Raw genomic sequence first — 22203 nt, forward strand, 5'->3', positions numbered from 1 at the left:
TGATCTACTCTCCATGTAGGCATGCAAGAAGACATCATTTGTCTATTTATTTAGAAATTTGAGTAGTTGCGATAAGTTGTGTGATGTGATGTGATAAAAGAAACATGAATTCGGATAATTCAAACTTAAGTAAATTAAGGGAGTGATGATATGGAATATGAAGGTGTGTTCGAGTGTGATAAAAGAAAGAAGATAAAAGAAAGAATCTAAGATTGAACATTAACATCAATGAAAATTTAAATACTCTCCATACATAATCTTAAGTGATATATGTATTCGCATAAACCATCACAGATGGTTAGGTTGGTAAGAATTTAAATGTAGAACTCAACTTACTAAAACTCGAAACCTGTCGGTGCTGATTAGAGTTCTCGGTGGTCAGAAGGAATAAACGTTTTGACATAACCCCTAAGAACATATTCGTCTCTAGGCCCAGAAAACTTTTAAGGATACGATAATTCTTGATTTTTTTAATTTCTTCTGGCTTCAATCACCGATATATATGAACAAAATTGCACTAAATATGAGAAATTAATAACTATTTTTTGATGTAAAAGTCATACGGCAAATTCATTAATACTCAAGCTAGAGTGACACGGATACATACCTTCTCTTGCCAAACATTTAGACAAGTTAAGGACGTGGCATGCTACCACCATTCATTACTAGGGATGGCAATAATCCCCAGCGGGTAGGGTACCCACGGGTATTCGACCCTAACGGGGAAGATATACGGGTATAAACGGGTAACGGGGATGGGGATCCTTAGTATTCGGATTCTTAAATCGGGTACGGGGCGGGTATGGTATTTTGATATTCGTCCCCATCCCCACCCATTAAGGATGAAAATATTATTATATATAATTATATAATTTATTATTATATATATTTATATATAATTTATAATAAATATTTATGTAAAAAATTTTGTAATTCTCTTAATAAACATTTAATGGACCTTCTTTTTATTATATATTTTATTCTCTTAATGAAATTTACCGGTATTGTTATGTTTTAACCAAGACCTGTATTTATTTTTATTGGATTGAAGTATGAAACTTATTTATTTTGGTATTTGATTTTAATTTCATACTTTTATATAATTGTATTTCGTATTTAAAAAAAAATTTAATTTAATACATAATTGTTAACGGGTACGGGTACGGGTATGGAAACGTAATCCCCAAAGGGTACGGGTACGGGGAATCTCCATTATCTAATTACGGGTACGGGGACGGGTACGGGGATGAAAAATGTAAAAAGGTATGGGTACGGTATTTTGATCCCCGTACCCTACCCTACCCATTGCCATCCCTATTCATTACAAAGATTCTGTTCACTTATTTCTAAACAAAGAAATATTGAAATACTAATACTTAAGAAAATCACACATCCTAAACAAGGATTTACTATAAATAGACTAGCTAAATACTTTGAATTGGATTAAAGCAAAACACTAGCCCAACTTAGAACCCAAAACAGCCGCCAGACAAGAGTCCAGCTCAAGGCTCATTCGGAAAAGGCCTACCCGCTGATCCAATGCCATTGCACCGTACAGTATTTCTGGAGCTCCCATCCCAACTTCAATCTTTGCCGATCCACACCCCTAGTCCACCACCGACCACCAAACTCGCCCGATTTCATCGCGTAGCTTCTCCTGCCCGACCCAGCAAAACACAAAACCCAGCCTCCCCGAAGCAACCACCCAGCTTCGCCCTAACTCCGTCCAATCGGTCTAGCATCAACCGTCTTCTCCACCGGATCTATGCAACACGACCTATTCGTTGCAAGACGTCCACCAATCATGGTCACCATCACTTGCAGAACCTCAAGCAAAAACATACTCGTCCAAAGAGCCTCGGGTAAAATAGCAATCTCGTCCGGCTATAAGCCAAGGACGTCGACATGGTCAAGAGACCAGCCAAGACCAAGGCCGCCGCCAGACGAGTCCATTTCTGTTTTGTTGGGAGGCCGCCGTTGCTCTCTTTAGGGTTTCTCTCTCAGCTGAATCTTATAGAAATTAATAACTATTAATTTAAGTTAAATTGAAGTTAAATCACGATTTCGATCGATCGCAAACATAAACATAAGAGAAAGCAAAACACGTTGAACCGACACGTGACGTGGCTGAATGTCCCACTCCCACTCCACCTGGCCCAGCTACAGCCTATAGCTGCCTACATACACAGTCACTCACCTCATGCCCGTGCTGCCTTTGCTGTCCAGCTTCCTTTTCCAATTTTGAATTTTCTTTTTTTGCCCTTTTCTTTCTCTCATGTATTAATTTGATTTCCCATTAGGGTTCCAACCAGAGAAGAAGAAAACAGTTTTAGGGATTAAAATGAATGAAAAGGAGGGTTAAAGGGGAGTGGGATTGGGCATCAGAGATTTTGGTGACATGCTGCTTGGCACTGAGGAAGCAACCCAGAACTTAATACTTGGAAAGGTCTGATTCCATGCATCCTCCCAGATTATGCCTCACGATTAGGCTTTCTACTAAACTTGTCTATTCCTAAATAATTCCTTATATGATCCAGTTGTCTCCACATAATCAGGTCTTGAAGACATGATTATGCTAAATAATAATTATGGTAAATAACAAAATTTGTAGACATTACGTACATACAATGTACAATGAGAATGCATAACTAAGTTACGTGAGAATACATAAACACGTTACGTAAACGAACACATGCATTTAAAGTCGTGAAATTAGGCAACTGTTGGATTTGAATTTGAGCAATAAACACGTACTACAGGGATTAATAGATCAGATGGTGTTGCTTTACAACTTCATCATCCATGTAGATGAAAATGAGTGGATAAACAAAGAAAGCTGGCATTCGGATATTTAAATTTATCTTGCCCTCAAAACCAAGGGAAGAAAGGAAGGAGCTAGTTGATATAGGACCACTGAATCCTGATAATTTGAAGCATTTGGCAATTGGAATGGACTTGGCGTCAACAACTCTAAACAACTTCATGATCTCCATGGCCTCGAGCTCTCTTTTTTTGGTGTTTTTGTCACAGGTAGTCACAACGGGCAACTGTACAATTCATATATACTTTTCAAAGCTAATTGAATATAACCACAGGTCCAAAAATGAAACTCGATCATCAACTGGCCGGCAACACTGCCCTCTCTGCATTTCTGAGTCGTTTGTGACCCAAATAAATGTAACCACAGGCATAATCGTGAAGAGCAGGGCTAAGCTAATTGGAAGATCGAATCGCCCTAAACATAAAACCAGCTCATGTAGAGCTAGCAGCATATGATAATCAAGAAGAACCATGCAGCTGAAAAGTAATATTCATGTGGGAGTGGGACTGATGGAATGATGAATACCCTAAACCTGAAAGTATCACTGTTGTTTGTGGTTAGGTTAAGCAGAGCTCTCAATCAGCTCTCGTTCGAGCTTTCTCTCTTTGCTGGATATACATATATATCTTTTTCTTCATCTTCTTCATCGATATTGATCAGAACACGCTACAATCACATGGACATGAATATGACTGAATTCACATTCCACCTTTCTCCTTTCTTCTGAAAAGCTAACTAGCTAGGTCATATCACCATGAATCCCAAATACTTTTTTTCTTCCATAATCTAAATCCAATTGACAAGCCTTGACCTACTTGGCTACTGATCGACAACGACTTGCGTTTACATTTCTATAAAAATATATCCTTTTTTTTTTGGTCTGAAATATAAAAATATATCCTTTGATATATCATTTCTGATCATCAAACCTCTTGTCCTCCCTAATTCCTATCTTTCAAAAATGTGAAATGAAATAGTCACGGATATGCATACATGCTTCAATGTTTTATATATGTCCTTTAGCTTTCTGAATCCAAAAACCAACCAAAATGAAATTAAATTGACCTTTTATTATCTTTCATTTGCCTTCTTTCTCTTCTTTCCTACCTAGTTGATCAAATTGAAGAATCAACATCTTCCCCCACAAACTTTTAAGACATGGCTTTACTATCTTTACATCAAATTGTCTAAATGTGTAGGCCCTGCATGAGCTTCGATATGATCTAGTGAAATTTGTTAGCCCGCATAGTTAACTTTCTAATAGCAAATGATTATTTGGCTATGATTACAAATCATCATAAGCATATGGAATGAGCATACAACGTGTACGTTATTATTACCAGCTAATACTCCAATCAGTGGTTTCTACTATTCCACATTAATATTGATTGATATGATCATGTCCATCAATTAGTTGATACATATTCATGATTTGTTTTTTTGTTTTGTTTTTTTTATATATGCTAAAACGACTAAATTACAAAAAAAAAAACCTCTAGAACAACCAGCTCCAAATAGATCAAAATTCAAAGTGTGTCTAACAATAACAGGAAAGTTGACCTCCCAACAACTAGGATTAGAGAGCTATTGTCCCAAATTAACAAGGGCATTAGTGTCGAAATTTGCTTCTCGAAGAACATTAACATATTCTTGATTTGTTATTGCAAGATCATAGTAGTCTAATTTCACATCTTATCTCATTTCAACATAGAAACAGGACAGTTCCAATATATGCGATACACTTAAAAAGAAAAAGATATAAATCGATCACTTTGTATTAGTCAAAAAGTGAGGGGCACTTTCATTTTTATAAATGTATGGCATGGGTACAAGATAAAAAGATTTAAAGGGGCAGACAAATTATAGCCTTTGGCTTCTTTATGAAGTAAGAAGCATGTACCCCTAAAATCTTTTTGCATCCAAAATTCAAAATTGCATATTTTAAACGAGAGAATGATACCGAGTGGGGTTTTGTAACTTTGTACGAAGAATATAGAATAAAATCAGAACTAAAACCGAGATTGAGTTGCTGGATCATCACGAACACAGTAACAAAGTTGGAAAGTAAGTTTTGGCAACAAGCACTACTACGAGTGAAATGGATAAAGAAATTATCTGGGGAACAAAATCAATGGGATGTAACTTTGTTTCTGTCATGATTTGGGAACAGGTTATATTCTACAGAATCCACTCGCGTAAAGGCAATGAGAGTGGCCGGAGAATTCAACGGAAAGCTAAAGATTGTTTGGACTTTGAGGGATTTAGAGCGATGAAATATGGGTTTGGAGAACTTGTGTCTTGTTCCTTTTAAAATATTTGGGCTTGCATGTATAGGCTTTGCTTTTAGTTGCTCCTATTCTGGCGGCCTCATATATCTTTACGCTTTGACCCAACTCAATTTTATTAAAAGGTAACTACGAAAGGGTTTGTCTGTTATATCGAACGGTATAACATATCTATCACTAAAAGAGAGAGGTTTCAGCAGAGAGGTCCAGCATGGGGGTGGTTGGTTTCAAATTTGGCCTATGTTTCCAACATGCATGTTATATCTGACGGCACAACAGAATTTTTCATTACGAATATAACTAACGATTACGAAGATAAGCGAGGAAACCCACCACAATTAACTAGAACAACACTAATAAGTGAGGTAATGGAACCACCGTGAGATCCATCGTTGTGATGAAGAAAACTTTTGGCAACCACACAAGGGAAGCCACGACAAGATTGAGAGACATCATCGCTATTCAAGAAAAGTTACGGTTCAAGTAAACGCGATAGTTTTGACAAGGTTAGGAGTTGTTGAGGTTTCTAACAAGAGATGTAGCATTTTCTTTAATAGTGCCGACTTCTTCTTTTTTTAAGTTGGTGATTGAAATGATATATATCAGAAAGTTACAGAAGTTCGAATCAGTCAATCAGATAACTTTAATGAGACTTGTGTTTAGGGTTAACTGAAATGATAATAGAAATTAGATTGGATACAATTTGATTAGATAGGTTAGTTCATACATTTTCAACTTAATTTCCAAGCTAAACTTGAACTGTATTGCCAAGAAGAAAAGAGTAACTTAAATGAACTAGCTACTTCGAGTAATTTTGAAACCTAAAACACCTAACTTTGGAAGATCTGTACCTATGTTCTGATTGGGTCTCATCTTCTCTCATCCAAAAGGCCAACAAATAAGGATAAGGTGATAAGCTAACGTGGCAGAAACCCAGTTACTGCTCTACACCTCTGCTGATCCTTACAAACACACTCTCTCTCCTCTTCAATCCTCTCCCAACCAAAGCCATGGCCTCACCAACACTCCTAACTCCCACCTCTAAACTCAAATCACTCGTTCCCATCAAGGCCACCAAAACCACCACCTCCACCGCAGCCTCCACTACCTCAGTCTCACAAGCTCGGCGCCGCGAGTTCTTATCAATCGCCGCAGCAACTCTCTCGTCGCCTGCATGGCTCTTCCCATCAACACCAGCAGCCCTTGCTGCTTCGGATGAAGAGTACGTTAAAGAGACCGAGGAGGTGATCCAGAAGGTTAAGAGCACCATCAACATGGACAAGAACGACCCCAATGTGGCCAACGCAGTTGCGGAGCTCAGAGAAACGTCGAACACGTGGGTTGCTAAGTACAGGAGGGAGAAGAGTCTGCTGGCAAGGGTTTCTTTCAGAGACATGTACTCGGCGATCAATGCCGTTTCGGGACACTATGTTAGTTTCGGGCCAACGGCTCCGATTCCGGCGAAGAGAAAGGCGAGGATCTTGGAAGAGGTCGAAACTGCAGAGAAAAACCTATTAAGGGGTAGATAGATACTTGAGAGAAAATAATCTCTGTAAATTTAAGTACTCGTGGAGAGCGCCAGAGGAATTTTTCTTTTCTTCTATTATTTACTACGATGTTTTTTATTTGAATTTTGTTTGTGAAGTTTGAGGTTACATAGTGAGATTAATGGTTTAGGGTTTTTACTGTCATGAAAACCCTGTTTCAGAACATCCGCTACGTACATGCAACTGATATCCTGATTAATAGTCATACAAGTGATTACTATTGCGTAGATTTGCCTTTAATGATTTCGTAAACTAAATAGAATTACCCAGAAATCTTATATACATATGTTAGGACTATCATGCAAGTATTGAAACTTGAAGCAGGAGTTTAGCAATAATGAGCTTCCTAGCATGAATATATTGAAATTTGATTGATACTCTATGGAAAGTTGAAGCTTGCAAATTCAATAGGCCCAATCCTTTTGACATTGGGGTCATTGCCTAATGCTCAAACGGCTTAATGAGGCTTTAGTTCAACAAAAGAGGCTGATTTTTGGGCCTAACTGAAAGTTATAGATGTTTATGTGGAAACCTCACTGCTTCAGCACCAAGGCAATTACGTATCAAAAGTTCATTGCCTTGTATGAAAGACAAGTTCAATAAGTTTACTCAAAGAACTTACCCTGTAGTGTAGGCTTAGTCTATCAATTGCACTTAAAGAGAGATTGCGCTAAAGTAGAAGCAATTTGCTTGCTTGGCTCTCATCGTAAGCAATTTGCTGACATTCTCTCATTCGAAGGAAGCGACATATGCATCTATCTTACTTGATAGGGTAGTATTCTTCCTGAACAGCTAGCTTAATACTTACCTTTCATTCTGGTCTTTGTATATTTATCGATCTTTGCATACTCTATACGACTACATACTATTCATACATATTACTGAGAGCTACCCCATTCTTGACCGCAGCCATGTTTTTCGTTATCGATCACATAAGTTTAAACGATAAATCGATAACGTCGATTGACTTTGTAAATGTTTTTGGGATAACCTCGACGGTCGATGGAGTTTTATGATTTGAATTTTAGATTATGGTTCTCTTATGGTTTCTTGAAGAGCACGTCTTTGTTGAACAGTATACAGACGCCCTATGCATTCAGCATGCTTGCACATATTACCCCGTCCTTCACGGTTATGTTAGGCCCTTCAATTGGCTTCTAGCTTCCACATTAAGACAAATAGAAGCAAGATTTCCCAGTATTTAGTCGCCTAATTAATCAGTAAATACAGTAACATACTTGTCAAATGAATAGTGCAGCAGCCAGCAGATGCATCTCTTGTTTGGTACGTGGATTCTTCCAACCTTCAACTCTATCTAGTATTTTGACCCCGTAAGGCCGTAACCTTGAACTTGAATGAAATGTGAGCTCTTCCTAGCTTATTACCAAGAACTTGCCCTTCACCGGCCCGAAAATCTGGGCCTCATAATCTTAAATCTGACTCTAGCTAGCTAGTTTGTCTTTCTTTCTTTATTTGTAAGGGAGATAGAAACAACAAAAAGACTACGTACCTAAGAGAGCGTATGACGTTGGAGTATAAAGAACGCTAATAATGATTAATTGTGTGTTAATTTGTTGACATTGTATATATAGTAATCAATTTACAAAGATGCCTTAGAAGTTAGAACACTGCTAATTAGCCAGACACGAAGAAATGGGCAACACAATGCCACGTAATCTAATCACAAGACGCTGAAGTCAATCGAGTCTAGCTCCAATTCAATTTCATCAGTGCTTCTTCTTCTTCTTCTTCTTCCCCACTAATTTTTCTTTAACTTCACAATCCCTTCAATTGCGCTGGAAATGATAATTTTCCATGGAATTCTTGTTTTTCTTTGAAGACTATGCCAATATCACAAAGACCAAATGGTTAGAACCAGAAGATTGATGTTGACAAATATTTGATTTGTTATATAGCGAGTCATGAACATAACGAGAGTTCATAACTCGCTAAAACTAAAGAAAGCATATACTACAAGCATATTCCGGATCAGAGTGAGAGTGTCCAGTTTTTGGATCAAGAAAAGGACAAAGAAAGAGGAAAACCATGTTCTTACTATTTTCTTAATCATCAACTATGCTTGTGTTTGTGAATGCTCTTCTTCATCTGATCATCTATCCAGGCGTTTATCATGGTTAGCAAGTGTCTGTCAATTCATCTAAATTAGTCTATGAGGCTTAATATTTAATTGCAAAGGAAAAAGACATGTTACTAAGTAATATCCAAATCATATCTCATTTGGATTAGTAAAATTTTTAAAATAACCAACTATTGAACAACGAGAATCATACACACACATTTTGGGCTTCCTACTTCGGCTAGCTGAAGTGTTGCTGCTAGTCGAACCACGTTGTTAAAACAAATATTTCTACAATTGTGTGTGAGTGTGCATAGCTTACACAGAATGCCAAAATCTGATCCAGAATAGTCTATAACCTTCTCCGATGTGACTTGTATGTATAAACACCTTGAATTATTGGTTGTGGACTTGTTGGTAAATTAAGGACCCATCACTAATGTCATGTATATCTTCGTAACATGAAGAATTCTGTTTGTTTGTATGTATAATCAGGTTTCCATTCGAAGGCAGCAAAGGCCGCTAAATAAGGTGTAATTCCAAATTTCTTTGTCCCATTTTCGTATTATTTGATTAAAATCAATGAATAATTACAGATAAACTTCTCCTTCATGGCCCCCATTGTACCAAAAAGAAAATCACCGACTTACTTGATTAGCTTATTAATTAATTACTTAAGTCAGTGTGTGCTTATGCTTGGGGTTGAAATTTGGATTCTTCTTTTAGAGGAGAGGAAAATAAAATTAAAAGGAGTCGTCTCTTCGGCGACCTACGTACACAGTACACTTGAGATGTGATTCTTCACCCATAAGCATATATAGGTAAAGAAATTTACATGCATTTTCTAATGATTCTAGGCCAAAATTACGTCGCAAGATCAATTTAGTCATAGTTATTTATTCTCATAATGATGATTTGTACGTAGTGCATGTCGTAAGAATTAATATGTGATATGAGTTTTAAATTTTTAACAAAAAAAAGTATCAAAATAATAGTGATTTGTTCTACTACCTACAATAAATTTCAATTGACAATGCCCCTAATAAGTATGATCATCCTTCAGAGACTCTCCAACCAGAAGGGAAAAACAGTTGCGCATACACTTCACAGTTATAATGAATGAATGAAATTTCCAACTCCCAACTATAGTACTAGCTTAGCACATAATCTTCAAATTTAATGCATGGGCATGAAGAAATGATGGTTTATACTAATATTCTGGTGATCATAAAATGTCCCAAATATGCCCTTTATTCCAAAAAAAAAATGTCCCAAATATATGATAATGAACACATGTATTACAGAGATTGACTTTCATTTCCAAACCCCAAAGTCAGCAGCAGGTTCATTATCAGATAGATAATATAGTTGCACTATCATTAGTTCATTACCACACTTCGTTATCGATATTCATTATGTGGGGAATCGTTTTGTTAGGAATCTAAACTGAGATTGTAACGAGGCACATTCTAACGATCTTTTCTAAATTGCTTGCTACATACCTACCCTTAATCAATAAAGCATACTAGCAAATGGTCGTGCTTCGCAATCACTTTACCGACCTAAACTCTGTCACCTGGCCAAAGCATCCAAATTAACTTTATAATAGGTTTGGTCGTTGTAATTTTCTTGTGCTGCCCTTGTATTATGGGGTATCAATTCTCAGAGGTTCTTCAATCCACCGGGTGAGTTTTCACTAAGGTGACGTGACAGCATCATGACCTCTTATTTTAGTAAGTCCAAAAGTCCACTAACAATAGGTTTGAAACGAGAGGTTATGATGTTGCAACGTCACCTTAGTGAAAACTCACCCGGTGGACTGAAAATTTCCGATCAGTTCTTTAGTTTGACACAATTGACGTCATTATTTTTTGATAAGATTTTAACTATTTTTCTGAAAATAAAAACTATTTCAGAGTCTAAAAACATATCATAGAGGATGTGTCATTATCTCAAGTCCTAAGTTGTTATAGATAAACAAGACTATCTTTTCTTTATTATTGATAAATGAGATAGGGATCGGGTTTTGATATTAATATGGTCTCCTTAATTTGATTGGTTTTCTCCTCTACCTCATTCATCTACCATATACCACATCTAGTGTTCTAAAACAAAACCGCCTAATTAACATGCGCCTAAACGCTATCAGCCATCCCTCCACCCTAGTAACGCCTAACGAATTTTCGAACTTTCGCCAAATTAACATGTAATGTTCTAAAACAAGACTACCCAACCCGCCTACGCAGCATCTAGACCCTCCAAACGTGTACTCTGCCATATAATAACACGTAGCGAGCTTTCGAATCTTGACCACTCTATAAATGAATTTAACCTATTTTAGTTATAAATGAATGCACGAATTATACTGCAATATGCATTTGACCTATTTTAGGCCATTATTTAATTAATGATGGAGGCCAATAGCCCTGGTTGAGCATCATTGGCGCAAAGTTAGGTCTAATAAAGTCTAATACAATGAGTAAACGTACTGACTTCGCTAGATTACCTCTGATATCTTTTGTGTTAATACGAGGGACAAATCTACACTAGCTAATTATCAGTTAGGAACCTGTGTCTGTATTTAATTAGTCCCCTTCCCTCTATTTGTTGGGAGTCTTTACTGGAAAAGGAAAATGCCTCATTTGGTAGGGCATCCAAATTTCATTAACATGAACTAAACTCTTTGAGTGGTTTGGTTTAAAGTTTCAAAAACTTCAGTGTTTTTGGCCATGCAGTTCATCTGATCCGATCCATCAGTTTCAACTTTCAACATCACACTGATGGGTGGTATAGATCGATTCGATGTAGGGAAAAAAAAAAAAAAAAGAAAGAAGAAGAAGAAGAAGAAGAAGAACACAACTATTATGTAAATAAACTCATCTTAGTAAAAGGAGGAGAGTATCTTTAGTACACGGCGTGTATCTTCACATACATACATAAATAGTCATGATTAAAAGAAATAATATAGAAACATGGTGGTCAAACATATGAATTGTTATGAACGGTTAAAATTGCGTCGTGTAAATACACATTGTGCATACAAGAATTTCCAGTAAAAGGAGATGATTTAGGGAAGTGAAATCCACTTTTTAAATTGTAATCTATACTCCCATTTTTCATTTGTGGTAACTTCACTTTTGTACTTAATTTTTGTCTTCTTATAAAAATAAAGATTAAAAATAAAAATAAATGTGTTGATTATAATTTAAAAATATGAATTTCACGTCTCATGGTTTATTGATTTTCGAGTCTCGTTCTTATTTTGGTTTCTTCCGGCAAAAAATAGTGTAATTTAAGTGAGGCTCGACTTGTCATCGTTTCTAGGCAACACTTCACACTTCACTTATCTGTTCGGTTATTTCAAACAAATCGGCAAACACTTTCAAGTGCTAGCAGACAGCAGCTTCATGCTGGTGGGGGCTCCTGGGGGTTCTTTTCTCAATGAGATCATCATCGCGATCATACATGTAGAGGTGGATCGACAAAACTAAATATGCAGAAAAATGAGTCGCAGATGGGACCCTTCTGGATAGAAGTTGCGACTTGACATCTTGCTCTTCTTACTGATCACAGATGAGAGTATGTAACTGGGAATAAACCCAAAGGCAAAAACAATAAAATGCTGAGCTACTGAACAAAGCGATGAAGCACTAACTTGCCAATCGAACTCGCAGGGGTTTCAGTCACTGAGCCCTAACGTCATTTTCTTCATCAATCACCAGAAAAAAAAAAAGAAAAGAAAGAAAAGGGTTTGTGTTTAATTGCGGTCCATGCAATGCAGGTATCTCACAGTCACAGAAATCAGCAGAAGAAAACAGTATATAAGTCATTTGACACCTGCACTGACACATACGTTCATGCATGATCTTCATCAGCTTCTTCCCGGGCGTTTATGCCAGGACAAATTTTATAGTGGAATTTGTATATCAATCTTTCAATTGTTGATAGAGCTTTGTCTCTGGCTTTTTCTGAATTGAAAGAAGATAAAAAAAATTTAAAAAAACTGTTTATGTTCATTATCCTTTTTTTTGGATAATATGTTCATTATCCCTTTTTTTGGATAATATGTTCATTATCCTTTATAAAGTTAGAGATATGAAAGGTATATATAATGGATTCACTTATGTGTGAAACGTACACTAAATTTTCTATTCACTTCATGGCTTATGTGAAACATGTTGATGTGACATATTAGGTAATGGATTCCACATACCAAGATACATTTGCATAAATAATGTGCAAGTCACTATGACTAAAGATGTAAAGATAGAATGAAGACCATAAACCCTCAAATTTTTTTTTTTTGTACTTTTTTCATTCTTAATATGATCAGATTAAACACTCGTATTCTCCTAACTCGTTTGATCTTGGTCCTCATCTCATGCTCACCTTCAAAAACATACCCAGTAACGTAGTGTTTTTTTTTTTTTTTTTTTTGTAGTAAAGGGCTGGAAGTTTTTTTTTATGGAAATTGAGACAGTGAGATTAGTTTATTTTGCTCATGCCCTATTACGTACTCTGTCATCCAATATTAATGAAGGGTCGTGATATACTGACCTAATTAGATCATAGGTCCTCTATTATTGAAAATATTTCAAGACCCCAAGAAATCATTTTACACATTCCACAATATAACATGAGAATAGTAATTTCCTAGTACATGCAATAATATGAGGCGTGAGAGTAGACATTATTTTTCACCTCAGAAAGGAAAGAACGTGAAACATGTCACTAAATAACATCACCCCCTTCGAAATCAAATCCAGTAAAATCCCTCAGAATCCAGAACACATTGGATTTCAAAGAGAGCCGGTGAACAGTCTCAATCGCTCTCACGCATTTTACTGTTCAAAGTATTAACACACGCACGTGGTGTCAATCTACTTGTCAAAACCAAGGTGGGCCCCGCCATGGAATTCAGCATCACTGAGTTTTTCACTTCATCTCAGCAAACGCCACGCCGTACAGTCCACGTGTTCCTGCAAGCGAACGCGTCCATCCACGTGGCGCCCTGTGCGTCATTCGTGCACCTTTGCGGTGTCGTAGGCCACTACTAATTTTTATTTATTTTTTTGCTTCACTGTATGAAAGCGGGAGCCGGAGTTACAACAACTCTACGTCGTCGTTTTATAACAGTACGACGTATTCGGTATTGTTACGTTCATATTGTTACGTATTGTTGCGTTCACGCGGTTGGCCTAAGCGCCAAGCTAATGAAGCCCGAATATGTATATAATAACAAAATTAATTAATTGATTAATTCCCTAGTGAAATATTAATTAGAATTGTTATTGTCTTAAGCTATGGAACAAGAAGAAACAACAATAATTAGTTAAATAATTAAAAATTATTCATGGGGTTGGTCAAAATTTTGAAGAAGAGATTTGTATCGGTGATGTTTAATTTAGCAGCAAGAATTTTTTTTCCTATTGTCTATTTCTCCATCTTTTTAACGAAGAGTCAATTGTGATGGGATTAGGATTACTTTAGTTGTGTTTTATTATGTCAGAGGACAAACATAAGTGGACAACCAATAATCAATTAGTTGGTTAATTAGCATTTAGTCTAAAAGAAAATTTATTATTTGGATAAATTTTGGTAAATTAATATTTCTTAAAAAAAGTTTGATATTCGAATTTAATTATATAAGATGCAACATTTAATTACATGCACTCTTTTAGCATGTGAAAAATGAAATGGTGCAATTTAATTAGCTTGTATGACCGGAATTTTGGAATATTTCTCGCTGAAAATGGTAGGAGATGGTAATAATATTTATTTCTAATTTTCTTTTAAGAAAGCATGTTGAACATAACAAAAGAACGACAATATGAACATATACCGGAATATATTATGTTTTAACATGTTTTAAAGTTTTAATAAGTAACGTAAATGTCGTTTAAAGTTAACATAAAATCACGAGGCTTGCTCATTGATCATTAAAGCGGTAATATATATTATATTATAACAAAATACCATAAATTATACTCTTACTTTCCTTTCAGTTAAAATACATTAATTTTCAGTTTGAACAAATAAACTATATATGAGAAAACCTTTATGCAATACCATGACTCAGAATTTCTCTATCCTCCTTTCTTCTCATAGATCACACCCTACTTACTAATCAAGCCAAAGACCAAGTCCCATTGAAGCAAATGTTCAGCTGTCTCCTATTGGATTAATTCATAATCCAAAAATTAAAAAAAATACAGGCCAGAAATGAAAAGAAATATATATAGAGGAGGAGGAGGGAGGGAGGGACCTTTGAGGTAGACAGATGAGTCATAAATATAAATCTGGTATTCTGATGCCTTAAATAATTGTTGGGTATCCAAATCTCTCTGCTTTTTATCTCTACAACAATCCTTCAATCACTATAAAGTCCCAGAGCTTTTGTCACTCCGATCATTCCGACATCTGCTTCCTCCTCGCTCTCTGATTTTCCGGGAATCCCATTTCCTTTTTCTCTCATTTTCCGGTATAAAATCGTGTACTACACAAAAGCAAACTCGGATATTCCCGACTCTTTCTGCTCAGCTTTTCTTTCCTTTCGCAAATTTCGCTTCCTGGGTTTGATTTCGGCTTATCGTCTGATTGAAGTGTCGTGACCTTTGATCACAGAGAAGAGTTTTCGTGTTCGTGTCGACCGTTTGAGTTTCCTTAAAGGTTAGTTAACAAAACAGAAACAGGAGAGAGAAAAAAGAGTGACCGTTTGTTTGCCCGGAGAATTGGCCGGAAATATAAATATCTCGGGTGTACGTAAAGGGAATTGGTAACGTTGTTGCCAACGAAGACTCTCTGTAAGAGAAGACTGAGTAGTCCCTTTGAACTACCTCTTCCTCCTCCCCCGTGATTTTTTCGTCAAAAAATAGAAGTCTTTCTTCCTTCTTCTTCTTCTTCTTCTTTGCCAACGTAGGCCCATTTCACTTCTGTCTTCAAAGAGAAATCAAATCCCGACAATCAGTCTCTCTCTCTCTCTCTCTCTCTCTCTCTCTCCTCCTCCTCTCTCTTCTTTCTTTTCTTTTCTTTTCTTTTCTTTCTTTCTTTCTTTACTTTTACTTTTACTTTTACTTTTACCTTTTACCGTTTTACCGTTTTTACCGGTTTTTACCGGGTTTTTCCGGGTTTACGGGTTTACGGGTTACGGGTTACGGGTTACGGGTTACGGTTACGGTTTACGGTTTTTCGGTTTTTCGGTTTTTTCGGTTTTTACGGTTTTACGGTTTACGGTTACGGTACGTACGTACGTACGTACGTACGTACTACTCCTCCTCTCTCTCTCTCTCTCTCTCTCTCTCTCTCTCCTCCTCCTCCTCCTCCNCNGTTTTTTTTTTTTTTTTTCCATTTTCTCTCTCTATTTTTATATAGCTTTTTCCGACTCTGTTTTCCGGGTTGGGTGAGAGAAGGCTCGTGCTTTTGTTTTTTGGTTTCTCAGAGCGAGCCGAAAACTTGAATTCGCTCTCTCCCCTCCTCTCTTGTACAATCTCTCCATCTTTTTCCAGACATGATTTTGGACAAAGGCTCAATGCAATCAAACCTTGAATGCTTCCTACATGGTACAACCCCTGTGCTCCAACCCCAATTCTTGCCCAAGGTTTGTTCTTTTGTAATCAATTGTGTAATTTTTTTATTGGATTGATCCTATTTTTGGGTTTAATTAAGATGATTATGTTGTTGTTGCAGTCTGAGATTAGGAACCTTAATCGTCTATGGCACCCGTGGGAGAGGGAAAACGTTGAGTATTTCACATTGAGTGATTTGTGGAATTGTTTTGATGAATGGAGTGCTTATGGTGCCGGAGTTCCGATCACCTTGGATAGCGGTGAGACCCTTGTGCAGTATTATGTCCCTTATCTCTCTGCTATCCAAATCTTCACCAGCAATTCGTCTGTAAATAGCTTCAGGTACTGAGTTCTATTCTCAAATCTCAACCTCCAAAATGACCATTCTGAGGTGTGTGCTTAGAAAAACGGTAAAAATTACATTGGTAACTTTTTTCTAGCTGTGCCCGGTCGGTTATGTAATTTGTCTTTTTGTCACAATCAACATTATGAATTGCTGGTTTTGACTTTTGATAATGTCAAATTCATATGGTGTGTGATTAAAATGATGGATTCTGATATAGGGTAGTTGGGTTACATCGAATTGGTGATTCATCCCCTTCTGATTTCTACAATTAAATGGGTTTTTGGTCTTTTTAATTATGGTGTTGATCTTTATTTGATGCATGTAATGACAGAAACAACGTTTAAACTGATTATTGCAGGGAAGAAACCGAGTCAGGTGATTGTGAGACGAGGGATTCGTTTAGTGATTCATGCAGTTTCGAAAGTGAAAGTGATAAGTTATGGAGATGGGATGGATGCTCATCAGAGGAAGGTGGATTTGAGCAAGACAATAATCTGTGGCACCTGAATGATAGATTAGGCTATCTTTATTTTGAGTATTTTGAGAGATCAACTCCGTATGGAAGAGTTCCTCTCATGGATAAGGTACCGACCTACCTTTTTCTCAATATTCATATTCTTCTTCTGCAAACCATCTAGTTCTTTTTTTAGATTTGTAATTTTTTGCCCCTAAACACAGGACTTGTTTGTTAAAAATGTCTGATTACTTTTCCTGTTAGGCATCTAAAACTTTTGACTTTGAAACTAAAAAAATCCATATCTCCCTTATCTGATTCCTCCTCTACTTTCTGTGTCTCATTCATCATTCATGAGAATTTGTTCTTGCCTTGGATTTTTAAATTTTTTTATAACTTTAACTTTTTGGGAAGATTGAAAATATATTGATACCATTCAGTTCATCATGTTCTGTTTATATTGTTTTGGATGATCGCGACAGTTATGCTGATTTCTCTGCTTCCTCTGCCTTGAAAGAAAAGCATGTGGATTTCGACTGACATTTTGTTCTTTCTATGCTTTCAGATTAATGGATTAGCTCAAAGATACCCCGGCTTGATGTCATTGAGGAGTGTTGATCTTTCACCTGCTAGTTGGATGTCTGTTGCTTGGTATTTCCCTTTCTCACACAAATCATTATCTAATTGGAAGCAAATTTAGTAACAGAATGCTATTAAACTAACGCGTTCTGTTCATTAAGATGATCACTCACTCCGGCATGGTTTTGCAAATAATAATTACATCTTTGTAAATAACCCACAAATAGACTATAGAAACAACATGAGCAATGAGCATGCTTCTTCTTCTTCTACCTTTGTTGTGTGTGTGTGTGTGTGTGTGGAAAATAAGCATGCTTCCTTGTTTATAATAGGTATGGAAAACTGATGTCAAATTTGTGGATATGATTATATTCAGGTACCCAATTTATCATATTCCAATGGGAAGAACTATAAAGGACCTCTCCACATCCTTCCTCACGTACCACACACTTTCATCTTCTTTTCAAGGTACCATTGTTCTCTCAGCAGTCCATTTCATTATAACTTTCTTTTCTATTGGTATTGTTCCATTGTCGGTCGAAAAGGCGTCGTATGCATATTCATGATGATAATTGCTAACCTACGCTAGATGATGCTTGTCTTTGTCTAGACATGGACCTCGAGGATGATATGGAGAGTGACGAGCAACGGAAGAGAAAGAAGGGAGATGGCATTTCTCTGCCTTCATTTGGGTTGGCCACTTACAAGATGCAAGGGAATTTGTGGGTTTCGGGCAATTGCGGCCGGGACCAAGAGAGGCTAATGTCACTGTTGAGCGTGGCGGATTCATGGTTAAAGCAGCTAAGGGTCCAGCACCATGACTTCAACTACTTCACCTCAATTAGGCGCGGTGGCCAGTGCCACTACCTTTGAAGCTTCGGAAACAAATTTCACTTGGAAAGTGAAATCGGAAATTGACCACAGAAAAAAAAAATCATCCTCCTCTTATAATTGGTTTTTTTCCGGGACCTTTGTTTTGGCCAAGAGTATTGATTTAGGGTGTTTTAGTGTTCAGTGTTTGACTGTGACTCCTTTTGTTGGGCTTTGTATGTAATTAGAGAGAAAGATGGGTGAGGTTAGAGAGAGAGGCTCATTGGAGCCTTGAATTATGAGTTTCTATAGTGCCTTTGTGTAAAATTCTCTTGACCATTTTTATGGAATTGAGATGAAGAAAATGAAACCTTTCTGGTTTTGCAAATTGCTTCCTCATGGTGTCAATGTGTCATTTCACTGGACCACATCTAACTATTGCCACAAGACTATGTCTCTAGGAAAATTGGTTGGGATTGAAAAGCTAACCAAGAGATAGAAAATACTCGTCTTTTTGGGATTTCCTCCAGAACTATTGCTGATGCAGATGAAAAATGATGATGTAATCTAATTTTATATACCAAATCATAATTGGGGTTGTGCTAATGTGCTTGGATTAGCTTGAAAGGTCATGTGTATCTTTTGACGGGTTCTTGTTGTTAGTTGTAAACATGAAAATCCCAGAGACTAACCTTAACACTAGGTCCCTAAATGGCTAAATCCTTGGTCTCGACTTCTTGTATTTCTTCTGTAGTCCATGTGCGCCAGCCAGTTGAAAATCACTAGAGTCATTCCCATAATTTGTTGCTTTTTAGTTCATATATAACCCAAAGATGGAATTAAAGTCATCATTAAGCTGCTACTAATCACCGACCAAAAACAAAGTTGTTGGGTATCAATTTGTAGAATAATCAGGAGTTGAGAATCTAGTGTCTGAATATTCGTCTTTCGTTAAGACGATCATAATAGGTAAAGTAGTTATTAATAAAAACAAATCTTGCTAGGTATCCTTGAAGAAAAATGAGGTGTTTTTGCAGGAAGATATTTTGTGTGATTTTTGCAAAGCTAAATTGTTATGGAAAGAGATGTTTACAAAACAGAGTACTACTAATGTTCAAACAATCCAACAAGTTGGTGGCATTTCCAATCCGATAAATGCTCAAAATTCTTTTTATAAAGGGTAGGTGGTTGCCCTTGAGGATAAATCAAACTGTTGAAGGGCGGCATTGAGCTAAGCCCCTAATTACAATAAACATCTAGAGTCCCGATATAATATCAAGAATCTTATAAAAGTGTGTCCTAACAAGCTCCAACTAGCAAGTAGTGCTCTACTGGTCACTCCATTTCTTTTTACAAAACAGTGATATAATGGAAAAATCACTTAATAGGTAACACAATTACATGTAATGTCCGTTAATTCAGCTTTCCAACTATGTATCCATCATTGAATGCACACACAAGCACAAAACAATTTGAATGCAAACACAAGACCTAGAAAAGACGAGACATTTTGAATGCGCACACAAACATATAAACCAACTCACGCTACACAATTTATGTATCGTCTTATTACTCGCAAAATACGCAACCAAACCAAACAATAAATTAACTAACAACAATAAAACAAAAACAAAAACAAAAAAACCCAAAAAAATGCAAGGCTTGAATTGGACCAAGCCGAGGAGAGCCCAAGCTCTACACCAAAAGGATAAGAAGGGGTTAGCTACCGGTGGTTCTGTTCTTTAAAATCATCGGAGAAACCCTATTATTGCTGCTGCCAAATATATTGGGATGTCTAATGTGCTAGTTGTTGAGGGTACAACCTTACGAGAGGGCCATCATACTGTAACTATAAACTATCTTCCTCACATGGTCATTAAAGAGGACTCTAAGACATGTTTGGTATTGTTTCTATCTGAATTTTTAAATTTTATAATGTTTGTTAAATTAAAAAAATCAGTTTTTTTAAAAAAAAAAAAAATACAAGTCACTGGCATACTGGCATGAGCTTTTAGAAGCAACATCAAAGGTTGCTTTTAGAAGCTATTGTCATTAAAAACACTAGAAATTAATATATTTTATCTTGCAAACACTTTTAAAGCTAATATTTACCAAACACAAAACTGTTTAAATTCACAATTAATTATTTTTGCAGTACAACAACAACAATTTTTTCTTAAAGTCACATCAAACTAGCCCTAAGATACTTATAGATAGCTCATATGATAAAGCAGCGGTCCCTTAGAGAATATGAAGCCTAGTGTCTGATTATCGCGATCCAAGTGCTCTTTTGTTATATTTTGACATGTTCAACCTGAGTGGAATTTTGTAAATGACCATCTTGCGACCATCTTGCATAATTCTCTCACCATCATCATGGTCTTTCAATACGGTTTCAGTTTCTTCCCTATCAGTATCCCACGCGTTTTACTTGAATCAGCTGGGAGGGGAGTTAGAAGTGATTTTGTTTTATATATATATATATATTATTTTTTTTTTCCTAAGAACGGATTTACAATTTCACATTCTTACTTCCTCTTCAAAAAGGCATTGATAAGGACCCTATTATTACAATTTTTGGACTCCAGCACCGATGAAAGTCATGACGTAGCCATGTATAAGAGTTAATTAATTTCTACTACTCACCAACCTTGATTGGATTTTTCACATTTGGGCTTACCATTAGTCCATACCCATCTCATCCATATATAACTCAACATTACCTAATTTATCAATTTATAAAGCTTCAATAATCCACCCACTAAGTAAATTTCCAACAAACCCAAATTGATGGATCATTCATATGAAACATATATTACTACTTTATGTACATATACATAGCACATGTAGTATGTTAGTGGTTTCGAAGGCAATCCCATTGACTAATTTGAGGGCTCTTTTTTGAGTGCAACAGACTATGTGATCCACTTGGACTAAGCTCTTGTTCAAAAAGTGGAAAAACACGAAGCTTCACTCACTATCGATCTTATCTTCTTGGACAAATAAGGGTCACATTGTTGTGATCTCAAAAGCGCAACCACTAACCATATATACTGATAGAGTGATAGATAGGCATCATGTATTGTGAACTCAAATAAATAACAAGGACTTTGGGGGAGAGTCCAACTACCAAATAACACCAATTTGCTCTGCGCATGGGAATATGCCATTTGGGATTTCTTTGTCTAGAACTTGGCTATAGAGACATTGATCGTGGAGGGATTTGCTGTTTTGCACTTGTTCATACTCAACTTAGACATCATAATAGCTCGCCACATGTATTTTTTATTGCAGTTGACAATGAAGATACTATCAAACACATTCTTGTGACAGTTTTTAATGTGATTTTAAAACGACAGTGTGGGTAGAAATATAAATGATTTTTTTTCTCATATTTACATAACATCAAGAACAAAACTAACATCACTTAACTCACCTCATGTCGATGATTCAGAACGTCACTACACGTGTGTCACGCTTGAACGTACATATATTTCTTTTATTATCATTTTTTTTTTCCAATTTGGTGCCTAGTAGTTTTGAGGCTTACAATAGTGAAGAATTGAGAAGGAGAAGGAACTATATTCAAATTGGTATCAGCCCTTTTCACTTTCCAAATACAAAGTTACAAAGTTCTTGTTCTTTTCTGTCAACTTTTTATTTGGTCGAAAGGACAACATGCATACACGACGATCGTATATATGATACGAGTTAACCTT

At 36.4% G+C, this 22203-nt stretch overlaps 2 protein-coding genes across 2 annotated transcripts; both read left to right on the forward strand.

Annotated features, from left to right (window-relative positions):
- Positions 1-6076: 6076 nt before the first annotated feature.
- Positions 6077-6879, forward strand: LOC101312849 (thylakoid lumenal protein At1g03610, chloroplastic-like). The gene has a single exon (XM_004304075.1). The coding sequence runs from the start codon at positions 6117-6119 to the stop codon at positions 6633-6635; it is 519 nt and encodes a 172-aa protein (XP_004304123.1). The 5' UTR covers positions 6077-6116; the 3' UTR covers positions 6636-6879.
- A 9126-nt stretch (positions 6880-16005) lies between these two features.
- LOC101313140 lies at positions 16006-18874 on the forward strand. The gene is made up of 6 exons (XM_004304076.1): positions 16006-16327; positions 16417-16637; positions 17000-17225; positions 17661-17746; positions 18051-18142; positions 18285-18874. Exons 1-6 carry the CDS (start codon positions 16238-16240, stop codon positions 18545-18547), a joined length of 978 nt encoding a protein of 325 aa, XP_004304124.1. The 5' UTR covers positions 16006-16237; the 3' UTR covers positions 18548-18874.
- The last annotated feature ends 3329 nt before the right edge of the window (positions 18875-22203 follow it).

Source organism: Fragaria vesca, linkage group LG6 (genome assembly GCF_000184155.1).
Source record: "Fragaria vesca subsp. vesca linkage group LG6, FraVesHawaii_1.0, whole genome shotgun sequence".
Taxonomy (NCBI): Eukaryota; Viridiplantae; Streptophyta; class Magnoliopsida; order Rosales; family Rosaceae; genus Fragaria; species Fragaria vesca.

Excerpts from the sequence above, each read along its gene's own strand:
- LOC101312849 (XM_004304075.1), top strand. The coding sequence starts at position 6,117 with ATGGCCTCACCAACACTCCTAACTCCCACCTCTAAACTCAAATCACTC.
- LOC101313140 (XM_004304076.1), top strand. The coding sequence starts at position 16,238 with ATGATTTTGGACAAAGGCTCAATGCAATCAAACCTTGAATGCTTCCTA. Across the intron at positions 16,638-16,999 it reads TCGTCTGTAAATAGCTTCAG|GGAAGAAACCGAGTCAGGTG; the intron begins GTACTGAGTTCT and ends TGATTATTGCAG. Across the intron at positions 17,226-17,660 it reads GAGTTCCTCTCATGGATAAG|ATTAATGGATTAGCTCAAAG; the intron begins GTACCGACCTAC and ends CTATGCTTTCAG.